The 22,525-nt window shown below is 41.0% G+C and overlaps 5 protein-coding genes across 5 annotated transcripts; all 5 read right to left on the bottom strand.

The window, feature by feature from the left end:
- Nucleotides 1-48: 48 nt before the first annotated feature.
- LOC133123604 (protocadherin alpha-2-like) lies at nt 49-2,463 on the bottom strand. The gene has a single exon (XM_061234079.1). It carries the CDS (start codon nt 2,461-2,463, stop codon nt 49-51), a length of 2,415 nt encoding a protein of 804 aa, XP_061090063.1.
- A 1,696-nt stretch (nt 2,464-4,159) lies between these two features.
- LOC133123605 (protocadherin alpha-2-like) lies at nt 4,160-6,568 on the bottom strand. The gene has a single exon (XM_061234080.1). The coding sequence runs from the start codon at nt 6,566-6,568 to the stop codon at nt 4,160-4,162; it is 2,409 nt and encodes an 802-aa protein (XP_061090064.1).
- Nucleotides 6,569-8,213: 1,645 nt separating this feature from the next.
- LOC133124098 (protocadherin alpha-2-like) lies at nt 8,214-10,619 on the bottom strand. The gene has a single exon (XM_061234992.1). It carries the CDS (start codon nt 10,617-10,619, stop codon nt 8,214-8,216), a length of 2,406 nt encoding a protein of 801 aa, XP_061090976.1.
- Nucleotides 10,620-12,242: 1,623 nt separating this feature from the next.
- On the bottom strand, nt 12,243-14,633 carry LOC133123606 (protocadherin alpha-8-like). The gene has a single exon (XM_061234081.1). The coding sequence runs from the start codon at nt 14,631-14,633 to the stop codon at nt 12,243-12,245; it is 2,391 nt and encodes a 796-aa protein (XP_061090065.1).
- An 894-nt stretch (nt 14,634-15,527) lies between these two features.
- Nucleotides 15,528-22,498, bottom strand: LOC133123608 (protocadherin alpha-2-like). The gene is made up of 4 exons (XM_061234083.1): nt 21,526-22,498; nt 19,499-19,587; nt 16,260-18,551; nt 15,528-15,545 (listed from the first exon to the last, which is right to left on the bottom strand). Exons 1-4 carry the CDS (start codon nt 22,496-22,498, stop codon nt 15,528-15,530), a joined length of 3,372 nt encoding a protein of 1,123 aa, XP_061090067.1.
- Nucleotides 22,499-22,525: the final 27 nt, after the last annotated feature.

The raw sequence follows: 22,525 nt of genomic DNA on the forward strand, positions 1-22,525 counted from the left end.
AACATAAGAACAATAAGAACAAATATGTTCCGAGAGGAAATACATTTCTTAGATTAAACAAACAGCGATTGGCCGTCTTACCTTCTGACTGTTGGGGAGAGTTTGATTCCTTTTCAACGTGTCTGCTCCATTAATGCTAATCAGATCCGCATCAGCAGGCGGAAACGGCGTAGGAAAAACCACAACGTCACTCTTCAGTGTGTCTGAGCTGAAACACACGTCATACTGCTGAGTAGATTTGGAGTAAGACCAGCTCCCATCAGGGTGTGTGGTGATCACTGGGGCACTGTACTTGCTCAACCCGCCATCAGTCCTGTGGCACTTTACAGCTATTAAACTAATGAGGCTCAGCAAAAATATAACTGACACAGAGACAATGCCGATCAGTAAATAGAGATTTAAATCAGAGAAAGTCTCCTCCTTCGCAGGTAACTGTCTGAACGTTGTTTGCATTTCACCCGTATCTTCAACAACTACAACATCAATAGACACAGTCGCTGAGAGGGAAGGTTCTCCGTGGTCAGAAATCAAAATCACCAATGGATGAGTCTTCAGGTCATTGTCACTCATTCGCCTCTTAGTCCTTATTTCCCCGGTGCTGCTTCCGATTCGGAAGAGGCTGCTGCCCTTGGGTTCAGTGATGTGATAAGAAAGCAGCGCATTGTAACCAGAGTCTGCGTCAACAGCCCTGATCTTGGCCACAAAGTATCCAGCTTCAGCAGAATAGGGAATGTTCTCAGTATTAACAGAGCTCTGGCCAGAATAGGGCGGGAGAACCACAGGACTGTTGTCATTCTCATCCAGGATAAAAACGTTCACAGTCGCGTTGCTGCTTAGTGGAGGAACACCAGAGTCGGTTGCCTGCACTAGCAACTGCAATGTTTTCATGTCCTCGTAGTTGAACGACTGAAGGGTATATATTTCTCCACTGACAGAGTTCACACTGACCGTTGATGGCCTGGGCACACCTTTAGCTGAACTTTCAAATAAAGAATATGTAGGTTTAGAATTTTCTTTCGTATCGGGATCAAATGCAGATATAATATAAATAACAGACCCCACTGGGCTGTTTTCTTTCAAATACAAGTTAATCACTGGCTCAGGAAAGCGCGGCGCGTTGTCATTGACATCAGAAACGTGTACAGTGATAACACTGCTGGTGGAAAGAGGAGGAGTCCCTTCATCTGTAGCTCTGATGGTGACATTGTACTGAAATTCGCTCTCTCTATCCAGCGCCCCGTCAACCACGAGAGAGTAGTAGTTCCTATAGGAAGATTGCAATTTAAAAGGAACGGGACCAATTAAAATACAATTAAAATGTCCATTTTTTCCAGCGTCTTTGTCGGTCACGGTTATCAAAGCCACGACTGTACCTCTTTGAGCGTCTTCTCTTACTGGGCTCATAAGTGACGTCACTGTGATATCTGGAGGGTTGTCGTTGGTATCAACAACTTCCACTAACACTTTACAGTGTGTACTCCTGGGAGTTGCACCTTTATCTCGAGCTTGCACGCGAATCTCGTAGGCAGAGTTTTCCTCAAAATCCAAATTCCCTTTTATCGTGATTTCGCCTGTTCCCGAATCAATGGTAAACATGTCGGAAGGGTTAAAACTCCCTCGTTCAACTAAAGAATATACTAACTCACTGTTCATTCCTTCATCGAGGTCTGTGGCATTAAGTGTGATTATTTTTGCTCCAACCGATACATTTTCATTTACACGGACTTTATAAAGAGATTTGCTGAATACTGGAGCGTTGTCATTAGCATCTATTACATTAACAGTGATCTGTAATGTCCCGGATCTCGGAGGTTTTCCTCCGTCAACAGCAGTTAGTAGGAGCTGAATCACAGACTGTTTCTCTCGGTCTAAAGCTTTCTGCAGCACTAGCTCAGCAGACAGACTCTGCTCTCCATCGCTCTGTACATCCAGAGAGAAGTGTTCATTTGGAGTCAGCTTGTAGGTCTTTACCGAGTTACTGCCCACGTCGGGGTCAATAGCAATTGGGAGAGAAAATCTCTCTCCCGAAACTGACGATTCAGGTATATTCAAAACTCCTGATTTGTCCAGGAAAGACGGCGCATTATCATTAATATCTAAAATATTCACTTCAATGCGGTGAAGCTGCATTGGCTGATTCAGTATAACCTCTATATTTAAAGAGCACTTCGCCGAATTCGCACATAGCGCCTCTCTGTCTATTCTTTCATTAACATATAAAATACCGGTTTTCAAATTTACCTGGAAATATCCTTTGTTAGAACCAGTTGCAATCTGAAGCCCTCGTAATTCCAAATCTTGTAGATTAAGATTTAAATCCTTTGCGATATTTCCGACAAACGTGCCTCTGTCCACCTCTTCCGAAACGGAATACACATTCTGCGCCGAAGACCAACCCAGAAGAAAAAACAAGGCGATAATCCAGCCATGCAGGCCTACTGTCTGTTCCCAAAGGCCCACCATTGCTCTAATTGACCATAGCAGTCCCGTTCACTCCAGCAAAGGTAAGACATATATTAACGAACAAATATGTGGATCTTAATCCAAGCAGTGCACATCCGAAATATTGTGGCACACTACGATTCTGCGTGCTATCTGAAACAAAGCGGCAAGGGCTGTGTGTGCTTCGCCCTTCATAACAAAAGGAGGAGTCTGAGAATGTGTTATTTTTTTGTGGTCTGCAGCGACACCGCGTGTCAGATTTACTGATATCAGAAGAGCTTCAGTCATGACCACCGCCAAGGCAAATCTTGCACACTTACTTTCACTTAATATGTTTGAATTACACAAACAGAAAATACATGATTATTAGTCTACCGTTCTGTCGTAGCACTAGTAGAACGCTTGAACACTTCAATAAAGCCATGGAAAGATAAAGAGTTAAATTAAAGGAGCGATTAGAATTTATTTTTTACTGCACAGACAAGGCATATGGCAGTTGGCTTTATGACCTTTTTTTTAATAGAACAGTCTTGTTGGCACATATGATAAATCTGAAACCTCTATCCTTACATATAATGACTGATATGCATTGATACATTAATGCAAAGTGGCTTTTACGCGCAAATACCGCAAATGCGCGATCCTCAAAAATCGCGGACCTAGGTGCTGAATGCTTAGGACATGGAGTGAGTGTTTTCGTAGTGTACAAATGATCTCCAGAGTCAACACTATATTTGTACATTGAACAGGGATCAGTAATGAGGAAGAACTGGGGAAAATGCAATACCGTGAATAAGTATTTGCCCCCTTCATTATTTCCTCTATTATTGCATGTTTGTCACACTGACTGGTTTCAGTTCTTTCGACATAATGTAATATCAGACAGAGGGATCCTGAGTGAACACAAATAGAAGTTTTGACATTATTATTTCACTTATTTTATGACAAAACCGCCATACGCATTGCCTTCATCCAGGTAAAAGAGTAGCCTCACGAAGTAAAACTATCGAAGTGGCTTTCTCTGAAAATTCTATCAAAATGATCAAAAGCTAATACAATATTTGAGATCCCGCAGCTGTTTTTCCTGTATAAATAATATACAAATCGATAGACTATGGAAGGACGGTGGAAAACTACAGAGAACAATCCAACCCAGGCAACATTCAACATAGCCAAAGCAGCAAAATGCGCAGTGTTAATTAACCTCTGTCAGAGCACATACGCGTCTTATATGGACGAAATGAACGCTGTAAGAATTGATTCATCAATGAATATAATTTACTGCGTAGACACATTTGTTATCCAAATTGCTTGGTGGAATTATCTGTTTAAAGCATTCACTTGAATTGCAACTTCTCGTATTGGTTTAGGCAAGATTGTATTCGCCTAAGCTTTATCTCTAAACGTATACATGAAACGTCACATGCATTTTCTTTCTTTTATTATTATTATTTTTTACTTAAATGGGGTGTAGACACCTGCTAAGCTAAATATGCCTGAACATGGAAATGTACAAACTTAGATCCTTTGGCTGACTCAAATTCAATAATCTGTCTTGTATTAGTATATTAATTAATTCTAATTCATAAAATGAGAAAAGAGAAATTCATGAAACGGATAATACTAAGTTCCAAGCAAGGTGTGCCAGTGTGTTGTGACAAGAAATATGTATATGAATACGAAAGGATATTCTGAGAGAGCACATCACATTATTGGGTTAAACAAACAGCGAATGCTGTCTTACCTTCTGACTGTTGGGGAGAGTTTGATTCCTTTTCAACGTGTCTGCTCCATTAATGCTAATCAGATCCGCATCAGCAGGCGGAAATGGAGTAGGGAAAACCACGACGTCACTCTTCAGTGTGTCTGAGCTAAAACACACGTCATACTGCTGAGTAGATTTGGAGTAAGACCAGCTCCCGTCAGGGTGTGTGGTGATCACTGGGGCGCTGTACTTGCTCAACCCCCCATCACTCCTGTGGCACTTTACAGCTATTAAACTAATGAGGCTCAGCAAAAATATAACTGACACCGACACTATGGCGATCAGTAAATATAGATTTAAATCAGAGAAATTATCCTCCTTGGCAGGTAACTGTCTGAACGTTGTTTGCATTTCACCCGTATCTTCAACAACTACAACATCAATAGATACAGTCGCTGAGAGGGAAGGTTCTCCATGGTCAGAAATCAAAATCACCAATGGATGAGTTTTCAGGTCATTGTCACTCATTCGCCTCTTAGTCCTTATTTCCCCGCTGCTGCTTCCGATTCGGAAGAGGCTGCTGCCCTTGGGTTCAGTGATGTGATAAGAAAGCAGCGCATTGTAACCAGAGTCTGCGTCTACAGCCCTGATCTTGGCCACAAAGTAGCCCACTTCAGCAGAATAGGGAATGTTCTCAGTATTAACGGAGCCCTGAGCAGAATAGGGTGGGAGAACCACAGGACTGTTGTCATTCTCATCCAGGATAAAAACGTTCACAGTCACGTTGCTGGTTAGCGGAGGAACACCAGAGTCTGTAGCCTGCACTTGTAACTGGAATGTTTTCATGTCTTCGTAGTTAAACGACTGAAGGGTATATATTTCTCCACTGACAGAGTTCACACTGACCGTTGATGGCCTGGACACACCTTTTACATTACTTTCAAATATGGAATATGCAAGTTTTGAATTTTCTTTCGCGTCTGGGTCGAATGCAGATATCATATGAATAACAGACCCCACTGGGCTGTTTTCTTTTAAGTACAAGTTAATCACTGGCTCAGGAAAGCGCGGCGCGTTGTCATTGACATCAGAAACGTGTACAGTAATAACACTGCTTGTGGAAAGAGGAGGAGTCCCTTCATCTGTAGCTCTGATGGTGACATTGTACTGAAACTCGCTCTCTCTATCCAGCGCCCCGTCAACCACAAGAGAGTATTCGTTCTTATAAGATGATTGCAATTTAAAAGGAACGGGACCAATTAAAATACAATTCAAATTTCCATTTTTTCCAGCGTCTTTGTCGGTTACGGTTATCAAAGCCACGACTGTACCTCTTTGAGCGTCTTCTCTTACTGGGCTCATAAGTGACGTCACTGTAATTTCTGGTGGGTTGTCGTTGATATCAACAACTTCCACTAACACTTTACAGTGAGTACTCCTGGGAATTGCACCTTTATCCCGAGCTTGTACGCGGATCTCGTAGGCAGAGTTTTCCTCAAAATCCAAATTCCCTTTTATCGTGATTTCTCCTGTTACCGAATCAATGGTAAACATGTCGGAAGGATTAAAACTCCCTCGCTCAACTAAAGAATATACTAGCTCACTGTTCATTCCTTCATCGAGGTCTGTGGCATTAAGTGTGATTATTTTTGCTCCAACCGATACATTCTCATTAACTCGGACTTTATAAAGAGATTTGCTGAATACTGGTACATTGTCATTCACATCGATTATATTAACAGTAATCTGTAATGTCCCGGATCTCGGAGGTTTTCCTCCGTCAACAGCAGTCAGTAGGAGCTGAATCACAGATTGTTTCTCTCGGTCTAAAGCCTTCTGCAGCACTAGCTCAGCAGATACACTCTGCTCTCCCTCGCTCTGTACATCCAGGAAGAAGTATTCATTTGGATTCAGCTTGTAGGTCTTTACTGAGTTACTGCCAACATCGGGGTCAATAGCAATTGGGAGAGAAAATCTCTCCCCGGAAACTGAAGATTCATGTATATTAAAAACTCCTGATTTGTCCAGGAAAGACGGCGCATTATCATTAATGTCTAAAATATTCACTTCAATACGGTGAAGCTGCATTGGCTGATTCAATATTGCCTGCATATTGAAAGCGCACTTCACCAAATTCGCGCATAACGCCTCTCTGTCTATTCTTTCATTAACATACAGAATGCCGGTTTTCAAATTTACCTGAAAATACTTTTTGTTAGAAGCAGTTGCAATATGAAGCCCTCTAGATTCCAAGTCTTGCACATTAAGATTGAAATCCTTTGCGATATTTCCGACAAACGTGCCTCTGTCCACCTCTTCCGAAACGGAATACACAGTCTGTGCCGATGACCAACCCAGAAGAAAAAACAAGGCGATAATCCAGCCATGCAGGCCTACTGTCTGTTCCCAAAGGCCCACCATTGCTCTAATTGACCACAGCAGTCCCGTTAACTCCAGCAAAGGTAAGCCATATATTAACGAACAAATATGTGGATCTTAATCCAAGCAGTGCACATCCGAAATATTGTGGCACACTACGATTCTGCGCGCTATCTGAAACAAAGCGGCCAGGGCTGTGTGTGCTTCGCCCTTCACAACAAAAGGAGGAGTCTGAGAATGTGTTATTTTTTTGTGGTCTGCAGCGACACCGCGTGTCAAATTTACTGTTATCAGAAGAGCTTCAGTTATGACCACCGTCAAGGCAAATCTTGCACACTTACTTTTCCTTAATATGTTTGAGTTACACAAACAGAAAATACATGATTATTAGTCTGCCGTTCTGTCGTAGCACTAGTAGAACGCTTGAACACTTCAATAAAGCCATGGAAAGATAAAGAGTTAAATTAAAGGAGCGATGATAATTTATTATTTTAATGCACAGACAATGTACATGGCAGTTGGCTTTATGACCATTTCTTTTTTAATAGAACAATCTTGTTGGCATATATGATAAACCTGAAACCTCTATCCTTATATAGATTACACATAACGACTGATATGCATTGAAAGATTCATGCGAAGTGGCTTTTACTCGCAAATACGCATGGAAAGGACCGTGGTAACCGCAAATACGCATGGAAACTGCAAATGCTTGATCCTCTAAAATCGCTGACCTATGTGCTGAATGCTTAGGCCATGGAGTGTTTTCGTAGTGTGCAACTGATCTCCAGCGTCAGCACTGTATTTGTACATTGCATATTTGTCACACTGACTGGTTTCAGCTATCTAGACAAAATCTAATATAAGACAAATGGGACCCAAGTGAACACAAAATGCTTTTTTTTTTACATTACTATTTCATTTATTTAACGACAAAACACCCATACTCATTGCTTTCATCCAGGTAAAAGAGTAGCCTAACCAAGTGACTTTCTCTGAAAAATCAATAAAAATTATAGAAAACTAATGCAATATTTAAGAGCCTGCAGTTGTTTTTCTGTATATATCGTATACAAATCGATAGACTATGGAAGTACGGTGGAAAACTAGAAACAACAATCCAAACAATTGTCAGACAAAATTCCACATAGGCTAAGCAGTAAAATTGAGTGTTAATTAACCTCTGCCAAAGTACATATGTGTCTAATATGGACGATATGAAAGCTGTAAGAATTGATTCATCACTCAATTTAATTCACTGTGTGGACACCTTTGTTGTCCAAATTGCCAGGTATAATGATCTGTTTAAAGGATGAACTTTAATTGCAATTTCTCGTATTGGTTTTATACAATAGGCCTCAACTTTATCTCTAAACGTATACATGAAAATTCGTATGCAACTATCTATAAAAAAAATAAAAAATAAACGTTCATGGGGTGTAGACACCTGCTAAGCTAAATATGCCGGAACATGGAAAGGTAGAAACTTAGAACCTTTGGCTGACTCAAATAAAATAATATGTCTAGTATTGGCACATTAATTAATTAGAATTTATGAAATGAGAAAAGAGAAATTCATGAGACGGTTAGGACTAAGTTCCAATCATGGTCTCACAGTAGGTTGTCACAATAACTATAGGTATGGATACGAAATGAGTAGGCACAGAGAGGACATCACATTATTAGGTTAAACAAAGAGCGATTGCTGTCTTACCTTCTGACTGTTGGGAAGAGTTTGATTCCTTTTCAATGTGTCTGCTCCATTAATGCTGATCAGCTCCGCATCAGCAGGCGGATACGGCGTAGGGAAAACCACAACGTCACTCTTCAGTGTGTCTGAGCTAAAACACACGTCATACTGCTGAGTAGATTTGGAGTAAGACCAGCTCCCGTCAGGGTGTGTGGTGATCACTGGTGCGCTGTACTTGCTAAAACCGCCATCAGTCCTGTGGCATTTTACAGCGATTAAACTAATGAGGCTCAGCAAAAATATAACTGACACCGACACAATGGCGATCAGTAAATAGAGATTTAAATCAGAGAAAGTCTCCTCCTTGGCAGGTAACTGTCTGAACGTTGTTTGCATTTCACCCGTATCTTCAACAACTACAACATCAATAGACACCGTCGCTGAGAGGGAAGGTTCTCCGTGGTCAGAAATCAAAATCACCAATGGATGAGTCTTCAAGTCATTGTCACTCATTCGCCTCTTAGTCCTTATTTCCCCGGTGCTGCCTCCGATTCGGAAGAGGCTGCTGCCCTTGGGTTCAGTGATGTGATAAGAAAGCAGCGCATTGTAACCAGAGTCTGCGTCTACAGCCCTGATCTTGGCCACAAAGTAGCCCGCTTCAGCAGAATATGGAATGTTCTCAGTATTAACGGAGCCCTGGTCAGAATAAGGTGGGAGAACCACAGGACTGTTGTCATTTGCATCTAAAATAAAGACGTTCACAGTCACGTTGCTGCTTAGTGGAGGCACACCAGAGTCTGTGGCCTGAAGCTGAAACTGGAATGTTTTCATGTCCTCGTAGTTAAACGACTGAAGGGTATATATTTCTCCACTGACAGAGTTCACACTGACCGTTGATGGCCTGAACACACCTTTGGCCGAACTTTCAAATAAGGAATAGGTAAGTTTCGAATTTTCTTTCATATCTGGATCAAATGCAGATATAATATAAATAACAGACCCCACTGGGCTGTTTTCTTTCAAATACAAGTTAATCACCGGCTCAGGAAAGCGCGGCGCGTTGTCATTGACATCAGAAACGTGTACAGTAATAACACTGCTTGTGGAAAGAGGAGGAGTCCCTTCATCTGTAGCTCTGATGGTGACATTGTACTGAAACTCATTCTCCCTATCCAGCGGCCCGTCAACCACTAGAGAGTATTCGTTCTTATAGGAAGATTGCAATTTAAAAGGAACGGGACCAATTAAAATACAATTAAAATGTCCATTTTTTCCAGCGTCTTTGTCGGATACGGTTATCAAAGCCACGACGGTACCTCTTTGAGCGTCTTCTCTTACTGGGCTCATAAGTGACGTCACTGTAATTTCTGGCGGGTTGTCGTTGATATCAACAACTTCCACTAACACTTTACAATGAGTACTCCTGGGAGTTGCACCTTTATCCCGAGCTTGTACGCGGATCTCATAGGCAGAGTTTTCCTCAAAATCCAAATTCCCTTTTGTAGTGATTTCTCCTGTTGTCGAATCAATGGAAAACATGTCAGAAGGATTCAATCGCCCTCGTTCAGCTAAAGAATATACTAGCTCACTGTTCATTCCTTCATCGGGGTCTGTGGCATTCAGTGTTATTATTTTTGTTCCAAATGCTACATTTTCATAAACACGGACTTTATAAAGAGATTTGCTGAATACTGGAGCGTTGTCGTTCGCATCGATTACATTAACAGTGATCTGTAATGTCCCTGATCTGGGAGGTTTTCCTCCGTCAACAGCAGTCAGTGTGAGCCGAACCACAGACTGTTTCTCTCGGTCTAAAGCTTTCTGCAGCACTAGCTCAGCAGACACACTCTGATCTCCATCGCTCTGTATATCCAGTGAGAAGTGTTCATTTGGACTGAGCTTGTATGTCTTCACTGAGTTACTGCCCACATCGGGATCATTAGCATTCGGAAGAGGAAATTTCTCCCCAGAAACGGACGACTCTGGAATATTCAAAACGTGTGATTCGTCCGGGAAAGACGGCGCATTATCATTAATGTCTAAAATAATCACTTCAATGCGGTGAAGCTGCATAGGCTGATTCAGTATTGCCTGCATATTTAAAGAGCACATCGCCAAATTCGCACATAGGGCCTCTCTGTCTATTCTTTCATTAACATACAGAATACCGGTTTTCAAATTTACCTGAAAATACCCTTTGTTGGAACCAGTTGCAATATGAAGCCCTCGAGATTCCAAGCCTTGCACATTAACATTTAAATCCTTTGCGATATTTCCGACAAACGTGCCTCTGTCCACCTCTTCCGAAACGGAATACACAGTCTGCGCCGAAGACCGACTCAGCAAAGAAAACAACACAATATACGTAATCCACACATTAATAGCATGCTCCAGAAGGCCCATCATTGCGCTGGTTGATCACGATAGTCCAAATAATTCTGGTAAAAGCGGGTCATATATTTCCAATATAATGATACATTTTAATCCAAGCAGCGTATATTCGAAGTACTGTGCCACACAATGATTCGGCGCCTGGGTCTGGAACAAAGCGACCAGGCGTGTACGCTTCACCCTGCCCTGCTAAAGGAGGAGTCTGTGAATGTACCGTTTGTTTGTGGTCTGTAGCGACACCGTGTGTCAAACCTATGGATATCAGTAGATGTTTCGTCCTAATGCCAGTCAAAGGAAATCTTACACATTAGTAAATACTTGTGATTTTTGTAATACATGTAAAAAAAAAATAAAGAAAACCTATACTCAATAGGCTAAAGTTGGAAGAGTACCAAACGCTAACACACAATAGTCTTATAAACATAGTTTTATTAAATAAACGATAATACAGTATTTTTCCTGCAAAGTGGTCGGAAATGGCAATCAGCTCTATAAATAGAGAAATTGCACCAATTCAGCAATCTTGTCTGCATATATGGCACCACTGAACGTAATTCCCATAAATATATCAGACATAATGACTGATATCCGAGTATAAATTCATTCAAAGACCATAGACTTCAGAGTCCTATGGAAATGAATTGCACGGATTATTTCTCGTTAACATACGTAGTAATACTCGCGCGCAATTACGCATGAAAAGAAACATATCCAATCCTACCAAAAGCGTCGACTCTGTTTTGGTTATGGATAGAGTTTTGGTTAAGGATGGAGTGTTTTCTTCGAATATTAAATGTTTTCCAAAATCAAGCATAATTTTGGTAATGTGGGGACACTGAACAGTAGGCAACACACGAGTCCAAGGTCAAAACCTATTTGTATAAGGGTACAAATTCGTCAAGGTTTCGATTGCAGAGCATGTAGTTTCCTAAATCTGGCAAAGTGGACTCTCTGTGATTTCACAAAGACTGACTAAAAACACATTATTGTTTAACTCTAAAAAGTGCTCTGCTTCTATGATGGAAACATGCTCTGATATAAGATACTTCACCAAGTCGTAAATGTCAATGATTACAAAATGAACTGATTAAGCCGACATGTACTATGTGGTCAAAAATGTTTAGATTTTAGAATAGAGCATAACTCCTTCAAATGACGAATAGTAAATTATAGAACAGATGTGTACATTTTAGGGAACTATAAAAAAATGGCTTGTTTAAATATAACTCCCTAAACTCCAGGGAATATTGCGTAAAATATGGAAGGTGAAGCGATCAAAACAAAAGTCTTTGGTATGAGATAAAATGTAACAGCAAAGAAAACAAAGACTAAAACTATATCTACAGACAAAAAAATAGAGCTTGGTCAAAAACGACTTGGGTAGCTGTGGTAAACATTTAAATAACAAATTAGTGGCATTCTATTAAAGAAATATACACCAAAATGACATCAAATACATCAAATGAAAAGAAAATAATAGTAAATAACATTATTGGGCTAAAAACTAAAACGCGTGTATGCCAACATCTGCATGTGTACAATACGACGTGTTGAGAAAATGCCCCAAAACAAAAGGTTGGAAATATCAGTTTACCTTCACTTCAAACAGAGAAAAAAAAACACAACAGGGGAGCGTTATGTTACCCGTGCTCTTACCTTCTCACTATTGGGAAGCGTTTGGTTCCGTTTAAAAGTATCTGCTCCATTAATGCTTATCAGCTCCGCATCTGCAGGCGGAAATGGCGAAGGGAAAACCACAACGTCACTCTTCAGTGTGTCTGAGCTAAAACACACGTCATACTGCTGAGTAGATTTGGAGTAAGACCAGCTCCCGTCAGGGTGTGTGGTGATCACTGGAGCGCTGTACTTGCTCAACCCGCCATCAGTCCTGTGGCACTTCACAGCTATTAAGCTGATCAGGCTCAGCAAAAATATAACTGACACCGAGACAATGGCGATCAGCAAATATAGATTTAAATCAGAGAAATTATCCTCCTTGGCAGGTAACTGTCTGAACGTTGTTTGTATTTCACCCATATCTTCAACAACCACAACATCCATAGACACAGTCGCTGAGAGGGAAGGTTCTCCGTGGTCAGAAATCAAAATCACCAATGGATGAGTTTTCAGGTCATTGTCACTCATTCGCCTCTTAGTCCTTATTTCCCCGCTGCTGCTTCCGATTCGGAAAAGGCTGCTTCCCTTGGGTTCAGTGATGTGATAAGAAAGCAGGGCATTGTAACCAGAGTCTGCGTCTACAGCCCTGATCTTGGCCACAAAGTAGCCCGCTTCAGCAGAATAGGGAATGTTCTCAGTATTAACGGAGCCCTGGCCAGAATAAGGTGGGAGAACCACAGGACTGTTGTCATTCTCATCCAGGATAAAAACGTTCAGAGTCACGTTGCTGCTTAGCGGAGGAACACCAGAGTCTGTGGCCTGAACTTGAAATTGAAACGATTTTATTTCTTCATAGTTGAAAGACTGCAAGCTGTATATTTCGCCATTAACTGAGTTGACGTTGACCATTGGTGACCGAAAGGTCAAACTCTCCAATAAGGAATAAGTAAGTTTAGAATTTTCTTTCAAGTCTGGGTCAAATGCAGATACTGTGTCAATAACAGATCCCACTTGGCTGTTTTCTTTCACGTATACGGTAATCACAGTCTCTGAAAACCGGGGCGCGTTATCGTTGACATCAGAAACATGTACAGTTATGACACTGGTGCTGGAGAGAGGCGGAGTCCCTTCATCTGTAGCTGTAATGGTGACATTGTACTGAGTACTGCTCTCTCTGTCCAGCGGACCATCGACCACTAAAGAGTAATAGTTATCATTAGAAGACTGCAGTTTAAAAGGAACAGAGTCAACAATGCGACAATGAACAACTCCGTTTTTGCCACCGTCTTTATCTGAGACTGCAATTAAGGCAACAGCGGTACCGAGTTTTGCGTCTTCTCTGACCGTTTTTAGCACTGAAGTTACTGATATTTCTGGACAGTTGTCATTTACATCCACAACTTCAATTAAGAGTTTGCAGTGAGTACTGCGGGGAGTCGAGCCTTTATCTCTGGCCTGGATGCGTAATTCAAACGCAGCATTTTCCTCATAGTCAAGTACGCCCTTTGTAGTAATGTCCCCAGTATCCTGATTTATTGAGAAAATATCTGTTGGATTCACATTGCCATGTCGAACAAATGAGTACAGAACCGCACCATTTACGCCTTCGTCTATGTCCGTTGCATTAAGTTTTATGATTGGTGTTCCAAAAGGAACATTTTCAGAAACACGGACTTTGTAAAGAGAGCTGCCGAATGTTGGAGTATTGTCATTCACATCGATTACATTAACAATGATCTGTAACGTGCCTGATCGGGGAGGTTTTCCTCCGTCAACAGCAGTCAGTCGGAGCTGAATCACAGACTGCTTCTCTCGGTCTAAAGCTTTCTGCAGCACTAGCTCGGGAGACACACTCTGCTCTCCACCGCTCTGTACATCCAGAGAGAAGTGTTCATTCGGACTCAGCTTATAGGTTTTCACTGAGTTGCTACCCAAATCGGGATCATTGGCTAAAGGAAGGGGAAATCTTTCCCCATGAAACGCATATTCAGTTACATTTAATACGTGAACTCTATCCTGGAAAACTGGCGCATTATCATTAATGTCCAATATATTTACGTCAACACGATAGATATCCACAGGATCATGAGCCACGGCCTCTATCTTGAGAGAGCATTTCGGAATACTAAAACACAGCTCCTCCCTGTCGATCCTTTCGTTCACAGTTAAAACACCAGTCTGTAAATTTACCTCGAAATACTTCTTACTCGCCCCGGCCACGATCTGAAACGTGCGTAATTCCAACTCCTTAAGATTAAGGTTTAGATCCTTCGTTATATTTCCCACAACAGTTCCCTTGTTCTCCTCTTCAGAGATGGAATATGCAATCGTCTGAAAGGACACAGCCCACAGACAGGAAAACACCACACTCTGTATCCAAACACGCCATTCTTGATTGTAATATCCCATCGTTTGACCGGGAGCACATTGACACTGGAATTTACCACGTATCGAATCAAAATGTAAACGCTCACACAACCATTATGATAATATCAAACTGACGACGGCAGATACTGTGCGACGTATTGTAACAAAGATGGGTTTCCTTTCACTGATGTACAGTGAAAATAAAAGGAGGAGCCTCGAAATGCACGTTTTCCATGGTCAACGGCGACACCGTGTGCTTTTTTTTGGTCATGGTTAAAACATACACAAATCAACTCTGCAAGAGTAAAGATAAAATAATCCCAATATATAAAATAATTCCAAAAGTTTCTCGATATTTTTACTTCAACATTACAATAAACAAAGATTCAAAAGCTTGTAGATGTAATTTTATATTGTATGGATAAATTAATAACTAAGCTATAGGCCTACGCTCATACTCATCAAATTAAGGATTCCAAGTCAAACAGTCCCCTCAATCCAATTCGAATGATCCACCTACAAAATTATCGAACAGTCTGTGATTCCTACTCGATATAATCCATATTTTTTTACGCACACCAAGAGAAAAAGGACAGACCTTTCTTGTAATTAAAATACTTAATTGATCATATTCGCAATTTTAATGACTGACTTTAACGATCGATTTACATGAGCTTTTATCAAATGTATACTTATAACGTACATATTTCATACTTATGCTTGAAATAAGCACTTTGGTGTCTCGTTATTTTTTGTGTATGATGTTATAAATGTAATTCAAACATACAATGTAAATGCCATGTAAACCACATGAAATGTGAATCAGTGAAAAATAGGCTTTCAATTAGAAAGCGGATTTAAAAAAATAATGTCATGATATTTTTACTTTTTGTGATTAATCATATGGCTTGAAATAAAATAAACACAGAGGTTTAGTTAGAAAAGGCACATTGTCTGTTTGACACAGCAACGAACTGGAAGTAAAACTCTAGAGGTGAAGGAGAAATAAATTAAAGGCTAATGTATACAACAATTTATCAGGACAAGTCGTCCGTAGCCTAATATTCACTGAAATTAAAGTGCAAAAAAACAATTGTTTTTATACATAGTATGCCTTGCTCTGAAGTCGAAATCACTTATTAATATGCATTTAAAAGAATGAAAAGCAACTATATTATGCTTTCACTAAACAGGAATTTCAACCAGTCAATCCGGAATTATGAGGTTTTGCTTTTCGGTTTTTGCTTCTCGGCTTTTGTCGGTTTCGTGCATTTCTGTGGCATGTAACATAATGAACAAGTCTTCAGGAACTTGACAAGTTGATGGCCATAAACTTAATATAATATCAGTTTCGCTTGAAATAGGTACCCTACAAAACAGACTTTTGCCATCGCAGTATCAAAGTATAGTTATTCAAATTCGTATTTCAAATGTCTGTCTGGTCTTAAATACTTGGTCTGCTATAATATTACTGAACCTGGAGGAAGTGTACGGTTAAAATTGGCAGACATTGGTTGGTTCACACTTGAGACATTGCCGTGTAAGGACGACATCCTTCAATAATCTATTAATGAATTAATGAATTAATGAATAGTATTAAAAATGATTGCAAGACGCTTCGCACCTCAAGTCAACAGGCGCCAATGAAACGCAAACGTGGCATCTTACCTTCTGACTGTTGGGGAGAGTTTGATTCCTCTTAAAAGTGTCTGCTCCATTAATGCTGATGAGCTCAGCATCAGCAGGCGGAAATTGCGTAGGGAAAACCACAACGTCACTCTTCAGTGTGTCTGAGCTAAAACACACGTCATACTGCTGAGTAGATTTGGAGTAAGACCAGCTCCCGTCAGGGTGTGTGGTGATCACTGGAGCGCTGTACTTGCTCAACCCGCCATCAGTCCTGTGGCATTTTACAGCTATTAAACTAATTAGACTTAACAGAAATATAACAGAAATCGAGATAATGGCAATCAGCAAATACAGATTTAAATCAGAAAATGTGTCCTCCTTTTTTGGCAACTGATTAAAGGATGTCTGTATTTCATCTGTGCTTTCAACGACCACGACATCAATAGACACAGTCGCTGAGAGGGACGGTTCTCCGTGGTCAGAAATCAAAATCACCAATGGATGAGTCTTCAAGTCATTGTCACTCATTCGCCTCTTAGTCCTTATTTCCCCGCTGCTGCTTCCGATTCGGAAGAGACTGCTTCCCTTGGGTTCAGTGATGTGATAAGAAAGCAGCGCATTGTAACCAGAGTCTGCGTCAACAGCCCTGATCTTGGCCACAAAGTAGCCCGCTTCAGCAGAATAGGGAATGTTCTCAGTATTAACGGAGCCCTGGCCAGAATAGGGTGGGAGAACCACAGGACTGTTGTCATTCTCATCCAGGATAAAAACGTTCACAGTCACGTTGGTACTGAGTGGAGGAACACCAGAGTCTGTGGCCTGAACTTGAAACTGAAACGTTTTAACTTCCTCGCAGTTAAAAGACTGCAAGCTGAATATTTCTCCACTGACTGAGTTTACACTGACTGCTGATGGATGAAACTTAGAACTCTCCACTAAGGTATAAGCAATCAGAGAATTTTCTTTCAAGTCTGGGTCAAATGCAGATATTGTGTAAATAATAGATCCCACCAGGCTGTTTTCTTTCACATATACTGTAATCACATGATCTGAAAATCGGGGCGCGTTATCGTTCACATCAGAAACATGTACAGTTATGACACTGATGCTGGAGAGAGGCGGAGTCCCTTCATCTGTCGCTTTGATAGTGACATTGTACTGAGTACTGCTCTCTCTGTCCAGTGGACCATCAACCACTAAAGAGTAATAATTATCATTAGAAGACAGGAGTTTAAAAGGAACAGAGCCAACAATGCGGCAATGAACATTTCCGTTTTTACCTCCGTCTTCATCTGACACAACAATTAAAGCAACAGCTGTGCCGATTTTGGCGTCCTCTCTCACTGCGTTCAGTGCTGAAGTTACTGATACATCTGGAGAGTTGTCATTTACATCCACAACTTCAATTAAGAGTTTACAATGAGAGCTTCGCGGAGGGAGGCCTTTATCACGAGCTTGGATGCGTAATTCAAATGCAGACGTTTCCTCGTAGTCAAGACCACCACTGGTCGTGATTTCGCCAGTATATTGGTTGATTGTGAATGTATCCGATGGATTCATACTACCGCGTCGAACAAAGGAGTACACAATTTCGCTATTTACGCCTTCGTCGATATCCGTGGCATTAAGTGTTATTATTGATGATCCAAATGGTACATTTTCAAGCACCCTGGCTTTATAAAGTGAGCTACTAAATGCTGGAGCATTGTCGTTGACATCGATAACATTAACAATTATCTGTAATGTCCCTGATCTGGGAGGTTTTCCCCCGTCAACTGCAGTCAGTATGAGCTGAATCACAGACTGCTTCTCTCGGTCTAAAGCTTTCTGCAGCACCAGTTCAGCAGACGCACCCTGCTCTCCATCGCTCTGTACATCCAGAGAGAAGTGTTCATTTGCACTCAGCTTGTAGGTCTTTACTGAGTTACTGCCCACATCGAGATCATTTGCCAGAGGAAGAGGCATTCTCTCTCCAGTAAAGGAAGACTCTGGAATATTTAAGACGTGCGATTTTTCCAGGAAAGTCGGCGCATTGTCATTTATATCTACAATATTCACTTCAAGGCGATAAAAAGTCAAAGGATTATGAGCAACGGCCTCTATCTTCAGAGAGCATTTCGCGGAGCTAAGACACAGCTCCTCCCTATCGATCCTTTCGCTCACAGTTAAAACACCAGTCTTTAAATTTACATCAAAAACCCTCTTACTGGATCCTGGGACGATTTGAAACGTGCGCGGCTCCAGCTCCTGTAGCCTGAGATTGAGATCCTTCGTGATATTCCCCACGACGGTGCCCTTGTTCACCTCCTCAGACACAGAATATACAATCTTCTGAAAGGACACAGCCCACAGACACGAAAGAATAGCGCACTGTATCCAAATACGCAATCCGTGGTTGGAAATTCCCATCGCGTCCCACCTGCACAGAGACCCTAATTTATTGTACATCTACAGCGCACATATAAGCTCTCACACGGTAGTCATTATGAAATGAATTTGCGAGAGGGTTTACCAAGGTACTTTTTCAAACAAAGCTTTCCCTGGCCTCTCCCTGCTACGCATTTCACAAGAAAGGAGGAGCTCGGAGTGGGGTTTTCATTTCCATGGTCAACAGCGACACCGCGTGTATTAATAGTGATAGCATGAAAAAAATAATAATAATAATTGCACCAAACTCTACTTCCAACCATTTCACAAATATACACAATGAACCCCATATAGCTATTGGTGCAAAGACATACAGTCAGGGCCATAAATATTTGGACATTGACAAAGTTATTGTTATTTTAGCTGTCTACCACGTGGTATTGGAGTTGGAAGTAAATAATGAATATAACCTCAAAGTGCAGACCTTCAGCTTCAATTTGAGGGTATTTACATCTAAATCGGGTGGACGTTGTAAGAATTACAGCCCTTTTTATACATAGTCCCCCAATTTTAGGGGCTCACAAAATAATTGGACTCCAATTCCAATATCCTGTCAATGTCCAAATATTTATGGACCTGATTGTATTTTTCTTGACATTACTCTGTACTCCAGATTTAGATTTGTAAACAATTGTCAAACAATTGAGACAATTGAAGTTCTGATTTTCTGGTTTTTACTGAATAGTATTTTTAATACATTTTGGTTTCACCCTGTAGAAATGACAGAATATTTGACCCAGTCTGGGGACCAAAATATTTGTGACAAATGGCTTCACAGGTGTTTATGATTAGTAAGCTGTGCTCAATTACAAGCTCAGTAATCCTGAAGGGACTGGTAGGCCAAAGAAGACCTCTACAGCTGATGACCAAAGAGTTCTCGCCATAATGATGAAAAACCCACAAACATCTGTCCCACAGATCAGAGACAGGCAGTCATAGACTTGTCAGTGACTACTGTCCACAGAATATTTCACAACAGAGCTACAGAGGCTTCACTGCAAGATACAAACCACTAGTTACTCTGCATAGTTCTGAAAATACAGATCAGACCATGATTCACTTGTATCAGAGTGATGGCAGGAGCAAAGTGTGGAGGTCAAAAAGAAACTGCCCAAAATCTGCCCTAATTTTAAACTTAGAATAATCAAATAAGGTTCTATTAGTCACAAGGCTATTCAGCTTTAAATTTCACCTCTTAAAAACAAATTGGTTTGATGGTTTTGGTATATTTTCATGAATTTTCTTGTAATTTCTGAAACGCTTTTAATAGATGTAATATATTTATCATCATTTCGGCTATTATAGCTTGAAGAAAAGATCTTGGTGGCTTTGAAAGAGGAACTGAGGCTAAGGTGGAAGTCTGACAGAAAGAGATAATCAACAGGGGGCAAATGTGGTAATAGTGTAGTCTATACTCAATGATCCTGATGGGATGCACGGCAAAGCATCTGAGCAACTCTGAAGCAGATACCTGCAAATACTAATCTAGAGTGTGAGCCCTAGAACAGTCAAGAACAGTCGAGAACTTCACAGAGAGGAATACTATGGCTAGTGTTTTGGGAACAATATACAGTGACTTCAAAAAGTATTCAGACCCCGTCCCATTTTGCAAACTTTATTTTGTTGTAGATTTTATTATAATTCCCACCACCACCAATCTACACTGAATAAGCCATAATGACAAAGTGAAAATATGTTTTTATCTTTTTTTTTCCTTTTTTTTTATTTTTTACATAAGTATTCAGACCCTTTGCTATGGCACTCCAAATTGTGGTCAGGTGCATCCTTTTTGTTTTAATTGTCCTTGAGATGTTTCTAGAACTTGATTGGAGTTGACTGGTCACAAATTGAATTGATTGGACAAGGTTTAAAAAGGCACACACCTGTGTATATAAGGTCAAACAATTTGCATTGTATGTCAGGACAAAAAACAAACCATGAAGTCCAAAGAACTGTAGGCATTTAAAGGACTCTGAGAGCATGAGGAAAAAGATTCACTGGTCTGATGAGACAAAACACTTTGGGCAAAACTCCAAGCATTATGCCTGGCATAGACTAGGCACTGCTAATCGCCTGGCTAATACCATCCCTACGGTGAAGCATGGTGGCAGTATATGCTATAGGGGTGCTTCTCAGTGGTAGGGTCAGGGAGAATTGAGGGAAGGATGAATGCAACCAAATACAGAGAGGTCCTTGAAGAACACCTGCTCCAGAGTGCACCCCATATATCATCTGTGGAGAAACCTGAAGATGGCAGTTGACAGAAGTTCCAATCCAATGTCACAGAGCTTTAGAAGATGTGATAGCAAGAATGGGATGAACGTCCCAAATACAGGTGTGTAAAAGCGACCAGAGAGAGAAGAGAAGACTCAAAGGCCAAAGGGGCTTCTACCAAGCACTGAATTGAGGGTCTGAACACTTATACATTATCAATGAGGGATACATTTTTGGATTTGTAATAATTTTGCAAATAAAGAATTATTAGAAAACTATATTTTCACTTTGTAATTATGGCTAATTCAGTGTAGCTTGTTGGAAGAAAATGCTATTTTTACCATTGAAAGTGTGAAAAAAGTTAATGGTCTGAATACTTTCTGAAGCCACTGTATCTGTGCAAGTCCGGAAAACTATGGAATATATTTCAGTACCCACAGCTACATTAAAGAATGAAGACCTGGCATACTAATGTTTGATGAAATTTGAGTAAGCACATCAACAGATATGTCGGTGCAAGACGGAAACAAGGGAAACACTTTGCTTTTCACTCATCCTTTCAGCTAATTCTCGTGTTTTCAAAACAAGTATTATGTCTTACGCCTCATGGATGACCCCCATATAACTATTCTTACCTTCTCGCCGTTGGGGAGTGTTTGGTTACGTCTGAAGGTGTCTGCTCCGTTGATACTAATCAGCTCTGCATCGGCTGACGGATACGGCGTCGGGAAAACCACAACGTCACTCTTCAGTGTGTCTGAGCTAAAACACACGTCATACTGCTGAGTAGATTTGGAGTAAGACCAGCTCCCGTCAGGGTGTGTGGTGATCACTGGGGCGCTGTACTTGCTCAACCCGCCATCAGTCCTGTGGCATTTTACAGCTATTAAACTAATGAGGCTGAGCAAAAATATAACTGAAACCGACACAATGGCGATCAGCAAATAGAGATTTAAATCCGAGAAACTCTCCTCCTTGGCAGGCACCTGCCTGAATGAGGTCTGTAGGCCTACTTCACTACCATCTTCAACAACCACAACATCAATAGACACAGTCGCTGAGAGGGAAGGTTCTCCATGGTCAGAAATCAAGATCACCAATGGATGAGTCTTCAAGTCATTGTCACTCATTCGCCTCTTAGTCCTTATTTCCCCGCTGCTGCTTCCGATTCGGAAGAGACTGCTTCCCTTGGGTTCAGTGATGTGATAAGAAAGCAGCGCATTGTAACCAGAGTCTGCGTCTACAGCCCTGATCTTGGCCACAAAGTAGCCCGCTTCAGCAGTATATGGAATGTTCTCAGTATTAACGGAGCCCTGGCCAGAATAGGGTGGGAGAACCACAGGACTGTTGTCATTCTCATCCAGGATAAAAACGTTCACACTCACGTTGCTGCTTAGTGGAGGAACACCAGAGTCTGTGGCCTGCACTTGAAACTGAAACGTTTTAACTTCTTCATAGTTAAAAGCCTGAAGGCTGTATATTTCTCCACTGACAGAGTTTATGTTGACAGCAGATGATAAAGAACTCTCCAAAATATAGTACGAAACCTTTGCATTGTCGCTGACATCAGGGTCAATGGCAGACACAGTGTAAAGTACAGAGCCCACTGGGCTGTTTTCTTTCACAAACGTGCTCATTATGCGCTCACCAAATCGCGGTGGGTT

Source organism: Conger conger, chromosome 3 (genome assembly GCF_963514075.1).
Source record: "Conger conger chromosome 3, fConCon1.1, whole genome shotgun sequence".
In the NCBI taxonomy this organism is placed as follows: domain Eukaryota; kingdom Metazoa; phylum Chordata; class Actinopteri; order Anguilliformes; family Congridae; genus Conger; species Conger conger.